The sequence below is a fragment of the Abramis brama genome (genome assembly GCF_963993115.1).
Source record: "Abramis brama genome assembly, chromosome: 19".
NCBI classification, from domain to species: Eukaryota; Metazoa; Chordata; class Actinopteri; order Cypriniformes; family Leuciscidae; genus Abramis; species Abramis brama.
In genome coordinates this window covers 10580192-10591923 of record NC_139981.1, presented here as the reverse complement: position 1 = coordinate 10591923, position 11732 = coordinate 10580192, and the positions used below count along the sequence as shown (strand labels likewise).

General features: G+C 37.0%; 1 protein-coding gene across 1 annotated transcript; it reads right to left on the bottom strand.

Annotated features, from left to right (window-relative positions):
- Positions 1-5353: 5353 nt before the first annotated feature.
- On the bottom strand, positions 5354-10452 carry emx2 (empty spiracles homeobox 2). Its single transcript, XM_084092961.1, has 3 exons — positions 9585-10452; positions 8099-8283; positions 5354-6598 (listed from the first exon to the last, which is right to left on the bottom strand). Exons 1-3 carry the CDS (start codon positions 9973-9975, stop codon positions 6431-6433), a joined length of 744 nt encoding a protein of 247 aa, XP_083949087.1. The 5' UTR covers positions 9976-10452; the 3' UTR covers positions 5354-6430.
- Positions 10453-11732: the final 1280 nt, after the last annotated feature.

Genomic DNA, 11732 nt, shown 5'->3' with positions numbered 1-11732 from the left:
AAACAAACTTTAACTTTGCACTTGCACGCTCGGCTTACGCCTCCGTAAAAGGCTCAAATATAATTTCATTTGAGAGAGAAGCTAAATAAGCTTGTCTACAACACTAATGTGATACTTTCAAACGTCGTGCATTGCTTTCAAATATAAAATAGGCTACGCAAGGCAGTGTGGGCTACTTGGGATGAATTCCATTGTTTCATTCATATATGCGAGGTGGCCAGTCCACCAAGTGGCTCTGCAGGAGATCCAAGCTGCAAGCTGCCTGACAAACTGACCGACTTTTACTATGCATTTACAGTAGGCTACTGTTAAAATTCCGTTATTTTGGCACTATAGGTGTAAGCGCTTCAGGTTTGTTTCTAGGCCTACAATATTTGTGGTCTGTAGCCACGTTCATGCGTGCGCAATTTCGCTCGCTCACTCGCTCTGTATGCGTCTTCAGACACCAAAATATGTAGAAGTGTGCTGTCTGTGAGATCAATCCATAGACCAATGGGGAGATATAGAGATTGTTTAATTTAAAGCTGAAGTTATAGATTTATGTTAAGTGAATTCTGTCTTCAGAGTTTACAGGTGTTACAGTTGTCTCTACTTTTACTTTCCAAAAAAAAAAAAAAAAAAAAAAAACGTTTACTTTCCAAGAAGCAGTATAGGCTAGTTTAAAGGTAGAACGCTAGTTGCACTTATATTGGTCCTTAGATAACGTTTACCAAAAGCATACAGTTATCTAACCAGCAACTAAAAACTTTCCTAAGTTAAAACGAAACAAGTCTGTGGCGTGAAAACTTTAAAGGATTATTAATAAAAAAATTACTATCATAATTGCAAGGCCATAACACTTTACAAGAATAAAAAAAGTAAATGTAATCTAAAAAGTGCTGGCAAAAATCCCCTTTAAAACAATGGTCCAGTCTGTGTAGGCCACATGATAGGTCCAAATTTACATGAACGATGACAAGGCTTAACTTTATAGTCCTACCTTGATAAGAATAGTGATTTCATAAAAAAAAAAAGACCCTTCAAGAAACAGAATTTGAGAGAGCTATTGCTATTTTCACTTGCTCTTCCTCCTCCTCCACCACATTCTACGATGGCAGGTTCAGCATGGCAGTCACATATTGGACGTTGGTGATTGATTGCAGTTATGAATGCATTGGATCTATTAAGTTGTCGACTAAAACAGCACAAAAGAATAGGTTAAAAAAAATGCAGTGTCCCTTAAAATGATTAACAATGCGTTGTATCTTGTTATATTTTATCACATGCATTATCTCCACGCAGCTGAGCTGTCCTGCATTTCTCATTGTCTTTAAAAAAATATTATAATAATTCTTCCGAAAGCTCAAATCATTTCTTCATTAGCCTAATGGATATTCAGAAAGTTTACTTTGATTATGTGCGATTTTGATGTTTGGCAATATTTTCACGCCATCCTAGGTAGGCTAATATTGTCGGACACAGCCTATGGGCTACTGGCGAAAGTTGCGGCCACCTTACAGCACAATGTAGGCAATAGGTTTATGATCTATGGTAAAAAAAAAAAATAATAATAAAAAAAAAAAATAATAATAATGAATGTGTATATATATATATATATATATATATATATATATATATATATATAGGCCCTATATATAATTATTATTATTATTTTGTTTTTTGGGTTTTTTTTGTAGGCTATATAATCCTTAAAAAAATCTATACAATGGTCTTTATATGATCTAAAGAGTGTTTGAAGTAGGGAAACCCAGTTTACGTCGTAAACTTTTCCATAGCTTGTCTGTTGAGCGACTTAAAGGTTTTCGTCCAGGATCATTTTCGTTTCCAACGTCACCATGAATAAAAATAGGGTAATTTTATACAAATAGCTAAACATAAATGCATTTTGCCATTGCAAGACTAATGCATTCACCTAATAATCGTGCCAAAAATTTCCATTATATATGCTATTAATAATAAGTCGACGCGTTTAAGCAATAGATTTTTAACACGTTTTAGCATTTGTATTCTGTAAATGAGATCCGACTTTTCAATGCGGATGAAAAACCCGGAAAATGTAATGACGTTAAAATTGTCAATGAAATGACGCTTTGTGCCATTATAGTACTGCAGGTGAAAGCCATAACAAAGCAAAGGTAAGCCCTGGATGGATCTCACGCTGCGGGCTCGATAAAGTCTCAGCAGTCACACTGCTGTCACCCGTGTTTTACCTTTGATCCATTGATATTTGTGTGTTTAGTGGAGAGGCGGGGATTGAGCCTTCATGCAAGGGTTAGAAGATTTGACAGCTGCCAAAAGATAAGTACAATGCACTTGACCAAGGATACAACAATTAAGGCCTATGGAATAAGGTTTAAATTCTCACCGCACTTGCATTATCTATATTTAACCTAGATCTGTCTTTTAGAAGTTAATTGTGCCTAAATTTCCTCAATAGGCCTAAATAACGGCGCAATTCACAGTCCTTCTTAAATCGTTTTAAGAATGGAAACTCATAGGCCTCTTCTTCTTCGTTAATAATAAAATGAGAAACTCAATCTAAGATGATGATATTTAATTTGTAACAACTATTTTGAAGGGTGATTATTTTGTAATTGCTCATTAGTCTTGTATATTTATCGCTGTACCTTATGGCAAGGCCGCGGGAATTGTGCAGGGGGTTGATTCTCCCATTACAAGGATCAGTTTCAAAAGCAATTTGTGAAACTGGATAGATTGTGTTTGTCGTGACGTCACATTTCAATCCATGCTATAAATATAACCTCAAACCAACATTAGTGGCCAGTTGCAACTGGAATGCGGCCCTCAGCAAATACAAAGTCCAACGAAACTATAAAGCAAAAGCCTGCAAATAATTTAATGACCTTTGATCAAAAGACAACTATTGTTTTTTGGGGTTTTTTTTTTCCAACTGTCAATAAATTGAAGTTGAATTGGCTACTGTAGGCTTCATCAGTTATTCACCATTATACTTTTAAATTGGTCAAGGGTAATCTTACATCAGTATAGTGCAATACATTTATAAGTTGCTAGGTAGTATTTTTTTTTAATCAAGGCATAACTTTATTTTGCAAAGCAGCCTTAGACCGTCCACCGTACTGTAAAACTGCCTTTAAGTGGGATCAGCGGACGTAATTAAAGCTAGTAATTGCAGATTAGAGGTTTTGGGTCATTGGGGCTATTTGATAGGAGGCTGATTTAAATGACGGGTAATTATTTAACATCTCTCGTATGGCGCAGGTTTTTCACCTGTTTAAAATCCAGACCTCAATAAAAAAAAAAACACTGCAAGCAAGGTACACCAACTTTTTTTTCTCTCTCACTGTATGATGAATCATGGCAATGGCCCTCTGTGATTGATCGTTTTCCCTCTGCACAAGCGTGGCGTTGTTGAACATTTAAGTTAATGTTGCTTCTGAAACAAGTTATCGCAGCACGGGGTAACTTAAGCGGGTCAGGAGGTTCTCAATACAGCGAGTCCCATGGCCCGTATGCTTGTTTAGAAAAGCAAATCGATTAATAGGCCTAGCCTATACAAGGTCGAAGTCATAGTCCACCGCTCACTTTTTTTGAATAATGACATTTCTGTGGGGTTGAATCTCTCTAAAATATTTCAATTATTAATTTAAACACATGAGTTGATTATAATGTGAATAATTAGTTCGACACATAATCGAATTAAACACGTTGCATATGCTTTGGAAACACGCTTGTAGAAAATAGAATACATTAAGTATAGCATCGGCTCTCTAATTAGCCTACCTTATTTTACTCTTTATTTTGCACGCTGAGACTTTAAAATTAATTTAGTCTTCTCAACTCAAATACGTTAGCAAATAATACAAAGTTTCTAAGCCTGTTCTGTTTAGTGAAATATAATTTTCCTCCTTTAAATCCAGCTAATTGTCCACCATTAAATGCAAAGCACCAGTCGCATTTAAATCGGCAATGCAAAATTAATAAAGGGGAGCAAGCGGTGACGAGGGGGTGTCCTGTCTTTTGAGGCACAACGGAGGGAGAAAGTGCGCCAAATTTGTTTGCAGCGGATCAAGGCTCACCGCCTTCACTGCACTTTCTTTATCTTAATTCCAACTTGAAAAGATATAATTATCTAGTTTGAACAGGGCTGCTATCAAATCCTTCTTTAGGCAGGGTAGGGAACAGCTCGAGTGGATTGTGGGCTCTGAGCCGCTCGGTGTTGCCCGAGATAGGAGTAATGAAGTTGTGGAGTCCGGAGATACAAAGGGCATTAACCTCATTAGCATGAAACCTTTTCTTCTAACTATTGTGGGACCCTTTCAGCCTTCTAATCCCTCTATTTCAAAGCTGGGTTTGTAATAAAGCTTTTAGGGGTTTTTCAAAGCTAATAGTATTCTCCGCAGATTTTTTTTTATTACCGTTATAGTCCACAGACTGTTCAAAAATCCCCTTATATAGAATGTGTATAGACCTCTGAAAATTGTAACCTTTATCAAACTACAATTAAAAGTTTTGGGGACAACACGAAAACGCTCAGTTATTGTCTTTCTTTGCATTTCGGAAAATTTGGTCACGTAAATAGGCTAATAGTATTTTTATGCTATTTTACTTATAAAAAGCTAATATTAGCTTTCTATAGCCTATTATTCATATATGAAAAAAACAGGAACTAAAAACGAAGGCTAGATACATTCCATCCGTTGCTGCCGACAAGATTTTAAACAAAGCTCCTATTTTGCGGCACATTGCAAACCTTCTCTTATCGCACTGTGAGAGGTAGTCAGATTGTACTAAATTATGTCCAACCAGGCCCCCTTGGATCCCCGGATTAACAGATTAAAGTGGACCACTGGGCAATGCATCCCCTTTCCCCCACATATTACTCGTATGATAATTGCCTAAACTGATTTGCACTTTCACAAAAGCTCTCAGGACTCTTTGTAGCTTGAACAGACCAGACGCTGCTCGTCTACCAATGGAAATAAAACTGGTTAATGCCAGTCTATCAGACTGAGCGGCAAATGAGGCAAGAAAAAAACAAGCACTTTGCTCTGGAAAAACCGAGCTCAAGACCGTTGTTAGCATTCTATTTGTGTTACATTTTAACCAGTCCTTTTCCCCGTTACATAGCCTACTTTATATACTCAGATTAATTACGCAGCTGGCGGAATATTCCATTGATAACTCCATTGAAAAGTGATAACTATACCTCGCTTGTTTGTCCTAAATGACAATGACACCAAGGGACCGAATCAAAATAAGAGAATTAACTGTCAGTGCAACCCATTCAATACTGTCCTATAATATTTGTCCAAAACAGATATAATACAATGCATCCTAAACCATTTACTATACAGGGCAAACGTTTCATTTTGGCATCTTTTTGTAAAAACAAAAAGGCTTTAATTTAATTCTGAGCAACATATTGATAAAACTTTATTGACAAAATATTGACAATTACATACTTCTTGGAAGTATACTTTGTGTTAAAATTGTAGCAAACTTAACACAAACACAAAATTATTTACATTCTTGTAAAAGACGATTTAACATAAACATTAGCTTTTAGTATCTCTATACATGGAATACGCTCAGTGCTTGAAGTTTTGCTGCCTAGGCGGCCGTCAATTCTTGCATTAATCCTTCGAGGCAACTCTTTAGAGGAGGGGCGAGTCCCGATCATATATTCGCACCAAGATTACGGAGTCATGGTAAAGCTTACATTTTTAAGGAATGTCATGGAGAATTTTCATTATAATTACTATTGTATGTGGTAAACTTTTTTTTTTAATATAATCTGGTTTTAAATTTGTTTTACTCCTTAAAAACACTATAACGCAGCACTGCTACTTCATATTGTTTTCACAATCACTTTAACACGAGAATCATAAATTCAAAGACTGCACACTGTTGTAAAATAAAAAAAGAGGAAGAAGCACACAACATTTCTCAGATTAAAAAAATCGAATCAAAACAAATTTACTTCGAAAAAGGTCAAATTAATTAACCTACCAAAAATTCATTGCTCTACCATGCAATTCAAGTTTTACAAAAACAGCTGTATATTTTGGTATCTTGATGTGGGAAGGTTCACGTCTTGAAAAAATAAAACGAGAGGGAAAAAACCTCTCAGAAGTGCAAATGTCCTATGCGCATTTGAGCTATTTTGTAATAGTGGTGATGAGGTGGTGCGGGTAGTGTGGTGGGGGGTGGGGGGGGCGCTGCATGTAATACCTGTCAATCACCTTGCCTTGGCAACGTGCAATTTATTGACAGTTCCCTTGTAGTGACAGCAGTGCCACCAACAGGATCTCTCACCCTCAAGCTGCCGATCTCGAAGAATCAAAATGTGATATTGGCTTTACCCTCTCCCTCAGTCAGTACACAGCATCCTTATCCGTGACATCCTTCAAGCCACGCCGCTGTCCCGCGTTCGAACAGTTCAAGTCTTTTAATCGTCTGAGGTGACGTCAATTTCCTCAGGGCTTCCTTGTTTTGTGGCCATTCTCCATCGGTTTATGTGATGAGTTCCTTTCTTTTTTTGTTGTGAATCCGACCCTTCTTCCTCCAGTTTCTGACGCTTGAACTTCGTCCTTCGATTCTGAAACCAAACTTTTACCTGGGGCGAGAGAAAAAAGGAAAATAATCAGCGTAAAATACAACAGCTTTTCGCTGGTCTGTGAATAAAAACAATTAAACAAAGAGAGTTGGCCTGACAGAAAGTATCACTAACGTGCCTTAAGAATAACTAGGGCTAGACGGACAAAGAACTGCCAGGTATCTCACAGTCAATCTAGTCGCGAGAGCATTGGTCGACTTTCATTTAGTGTCTTCGGTCTGAATAAATTAAAGCAACATAAAGAATTTAAATGAGGTAGCCTATTAAATACAATATTACTGATATGTGAGTATGAGACTTAGGCATGGCTTTCCTTTTAAAGTGCACCTGACCTGTTTACTAACGACAGGTTGTATCATCTCTATCATTCCCTGCTGCTACTTCAAACTCAAACTTAACTGATGAGAGGAAATTGACTCCGTATACAATAGAAGCAGCATGTGAGTGTACAGAATAGTGTGATACCAGTGAAACTTCACCGACACTGTCGCTTTTTATCACGGATATGTTAGCTGGCCTATTTACAATTCACCCCCTCATTTTATACATCCCCGTAAACCTTTTCTATTAGCATACATTGGTAAAGTTCAGTCTTTCCCTTAATTCATCACCTTTATCATTCATATCATCCGTAAAGCTCACAGCTGACAACTTGGCAAGTGAGGCACATTTAATGTGCATTCAGTGAGCTAATTGAAGCATTGAAGTGGCCCGTACGTAGTCCATTTCTCTCTCTTGCTCTTCAGAAAAGGCGCCGTTTAGAAAAGGGCCGGTGCTGTCACTGGGACAATAGATTCCGACCGGGCCACTGAACGATACGCGCAAATACGATCTTAAATATGCTTAGGGAAATTCATAGAATCCGCCTCATTCTTTTAAGTGTCCATTTAAAACGGTTAACTGGTTAATTGCCAAACATTTCCCACAAGAGCCCTCTGCCTCAATCGGAATCGTTCAACCTCATCAAAAACAGGGGTGAATTCGAAATGGTGGATTTAACTCACTCCAGATCATTCAGCTTTAAGAACAATGCTTAGCTCTTTCCGCATGTGGTTGCCAACAAAACGCTAAACAAAACAACAACATTTTCAAAATGTCGCTAAATCTGTACAAATAGGTTAATATATATATAGTAATATATAGTATGGCCACTTACTTATGACAATAGCCTACTCATTGCGACTACATGCAAATATGCTGGCAAAGAGAACGAATAGGCTAAACGTTAAAAAAAATATATATATATTTAGGCCTGCATGAAAAAAATAACAATTTAAAAGCTTTAATTATTAATTATATCATTCAGAATTGCATTTTTGTGACGCAAACACTGCATATATATATGTATTAGGCCTACATTTAAAGTGGCCTATAACCATAATATGTAGCCGTTTCAAGGACGAGCCTATTGATTTCAGTTGTAATTTAGGCCGTAGGCTATTATATCCACAGCACCATGCGCACAACCGCGCTAATGAAGACAGGTAAACATCTTCTTACCTGAGTTTCTGTGAGGCTAAGGCTGTGAGCGAGCTGTTTTCGTTCCGCACCGACGACGTAATGATTTTTTTCGAAAGCATGTTCAAGCCGTAGTAGCTGTGATGGTGAAAAAGCTGTACGAATCCTTTTGGGCTTTCTTGCCAGTGCATTGTGCAATAGGAAGCTTTCCGGACTCGTTTCGTTTCCTGTAATGAAAATGATGATAATCAAAACCCATATAGTCTCCCATTATATAAGCATTAATTTTCGATATAATTGTTAGACTACAATCATTGTTCTCATGAATTAATTGCCTACTATAGGGCCTGAAGTTTTAAAACATTTTATAGAATGCAACATCTTACTAAAAATATAGCCTGCAATAATATAAACATTTTCCGGTCATCTCAAATAAAAATAAGCAAGAGTTTTTTTCTGATGTTATCGGCACATAGTGATAGTGCTAATGTTTTCAGTGGCTAATTAAATAGTGACAAAATAATGTTAATTTACCGTTAATCATTCAAAATATAATGCTCACAATATTATTTTCCAACACTTTTAAATTAAACAAACGGAAATATAGGCTACGACTGTTTTTATTTCAGAACTTAAACATTCTCGAACTAATTCAATGGCCTTGAGTATCTTGAACAGTGGTAAATAAAGGTTTCCATACGAGTGTTTCGGTCAACAGCTGGGGTGACAAATGTTCCCCAATATTTTAATATTACAAAAGTAAAATAAAAGAGTTATACTTTGCTATAACATATATGTGTAATTTTAGTTTGATATGTAGCCTATTAATACGATAATATCACACTTATTAACGTTTAATAATATTAACGTTCATTTTTAAGGGAACAGTTTTACAACATTTAGGAGCCAGACAAACGCACTTTTAGATAAAGGCGAAATTATAATTTACTAGAAGAAGAAAAAACGAAAATATAGGCTTCTGTTCTATTCATAAATTAATTTGTAGCTCCTTTTTTCATAGTGATATGAATGCGTTTTTGTAATATATAAATGTTTCACATATATTCAACTGCATTCGATGTGTTTTATCATAATTAATTTTAAAGAATTGAAACAATTTAGGCTACGATAAAATAAATAGGCTATTTAAACCTGTTAAAATAATTACTTAATTACTTTTTAATTACTAACATATCAAATACGAAAGTTATAAATACTTTACTTGTGAGTTTTGAACCAGCTATAGTAATAAAGCCGGGTTCCTTTCTTCCAAAAATTTACTGAGGACCGTTGTATAATGCCATAGGCTACTTCACTCCACAACATTAGCCAATATTTTGATACAATAAAATGGTTATATATTTTTGTCGATAACATTAATTTTAGGATTTCTAATATATAGCACAAAACTGATATTTGGCTAAATATCAATGAAAAACCGCCGTGTCCTTGGGCCGTGTGGCCTTTTTTTTCTCTCTGGATGACTGGTCAAAATAATTGGCGAATAAAATATTTTGTAGCAACTTACCTTGAAATCTGTGACCCAAGTATCTATATCTATGTATCAACCACGGGTAAAAAGTTGAAGGGTCCCTTTGCTGGCTTGCGAAAAGAGGGTGCGGACTGTGCGAGGACGACAGTGGGTGAGCAGCCAAAGCATGAGGAGGAGGTACTGAATGGACTGGGACGGCGGAGTTTTGAGGATGTGAAACAGCCTCTGCGAACACCAAGTCCGGGTTTGAGTAGACGCCCCTGCCGCTGGAATGAAAGCCGTTTAAAAATGGATTCATCTGGCTTGAGTTTGCATAGCTGAGCGCCGCTGGTCGTATGGGCTCCTCGGATCTCGACGCTGGCAAAGGATTATCCTTCGCTACCAAAGACTCTATGGTAAAACACCTCTTCGGTGTAGGTTGAAACATGGTTCACCAGGCAGGATTCCCCAGTTTAAGTGAAAACGGTACACGCGTTAGCACTAAAAAATACTCCACACCCAAGACCAAAGTTTTGTCAGCAAGAGACAAGTTAGTGGCAGCTAAAGAAAGGGTAAAAAAAATCTTTCAAAAGCACACAGCTCAACACATCGTGAGAGAAGTGGCCGACTTCTCCAGACAATCCATGAATGTGATCGGTTCCTCACCAGTTGTGCTAGCGATTTGTTAGTTCATGAGCCTAATTAGCTCTGGAGTCACATAAACAGTTTCCTCTGAAGCCTGTAATGGCTTGGTGATTGGTCGCTGCCGCTCGCCTTAAGGTTGAGGGAAGAGTCTTTAAGTGCGTCAATACTGAACGAGCACGGAGAGGCGGATTCAAGCAAAACGGAACGGATTCGCCCAGAAACAGAGCTGTGGAGCAATTTACATACGCAGCTGATCCCATTGAGAGACTCAAGGTACTTCAGCATGTATTTGTGTTGCACACAGGGCATAACGAAGCTTTTACACACGCTGTGCCTCAGTTCTTAATCAGTGCACGTTTAGATGCATAACTACACATGCTGATTTGTACTTGACTACACAAGTATCAATGCGAAGCATCGTTTAAACAAACGACTGTTATCAATGCATTTCTGTCAGAAAAGAATCAGTTCAAATGACAATCTCTGCGTATATAACCTATATCAAACTTTTGAAGGTTCCACTTTTCTGTCAGTTCGGTGGGTCTGTCAAACGCCCACCTCTGTATTGTCTCCGCGTTTTCATTTTCTCCGATGGGTTTGTGATTAGTTTAGGGATGAGAGACTCTCTTTCTCTATTGGCCAGGAGACAAGGATGAGGCTTATTAGACACAGACAATATTTTCAGCCCTGTTTGTTTGTCGTATGACTACAAGAGTCCATTACCCTCTAACTACTCATTAAATTAGCTGAGTTCAATCCCATTATGGGTTACTAATGTGCATTCTGCATCTCGAAAGTTCAGGTATGCACAGTTGACAACGCGATATCTCTTGGGTTTAGAGTCTGTTTTGCAGGGTGTGAGGTAGTTCGGTGATATCTTAATAATGTTTTATTCTTTTTACTTTACATAAATCTCATACAGCACTACAATAGCTTAACATATTATTGGGTGCAAATTTAGGCCATATTAGTAGCTATAAAAATACGGAAACTGCAGACATTTTAGCACAAATTCTACACTTCAATTTCTACCGTTATATAGGCTATAACAGTAAAATAAATACATAAATAAAAAACTATTCTTCTTAATTTGTCCATGTTAAAAACTCGCGTTTTATGTAGGCTAATTTTTACAAGTGTGTTTTATGGCACGGCAGTGAGCCCATAGTGCAATGTGGGAATGAAATATTAGACTAAATGTTTACTAAATACATCTACATTTTCCCACGGTCATTGTTAACTTCAATAATTTTGCCTATTGTTCTCAACACCCCGCATTTGTTAAAATAAATTAACAATTGATCAGCTATTGGTTTAACGTACGGACGCAGCATGACAATGGGAAGTGGTACACGATTCATATGCTGCATAAAACATGCATAAGGAATTCTTCTTAGAACTATTATCCTTTCCCTTTAGCTTTTAGGCTTGTGTTAACGCACAGTGAGTTTATGGAGTAGTTTAGTTTGAATTATATTTAATTATTATTATTAATATTATTATCATTATTATTATTAGGCTAAATCTGAATATATGAATGCCTAGGCTATAGCCTATTAA

Excerpts from the sequence above, each read along its gene's own strand:
- emx2 (XM_084092961.1), bottom strand. The coding sequence starts at position 9,975 with ATGTTTCAACCTACACCGAAGAGGTGTTTTACCATAGAGTCTTTGGTA. Across the intron at positions 8,284-9,584 it reads CTTGGGTCACAGATTTCAAG|GAAACGAAACGAGTCCGGAA; the intron begins GTAAGTTGCTAC and ends TTTTCATTACAG. Across the intron at positions 6,599-8,098 it reads TTAGCCTCACAGAAACTCAG|GTAAAAGTTTGGTTTCAGAA; the intron begins GTAAGAAGATGT and ends CTCTCGCCCCAG.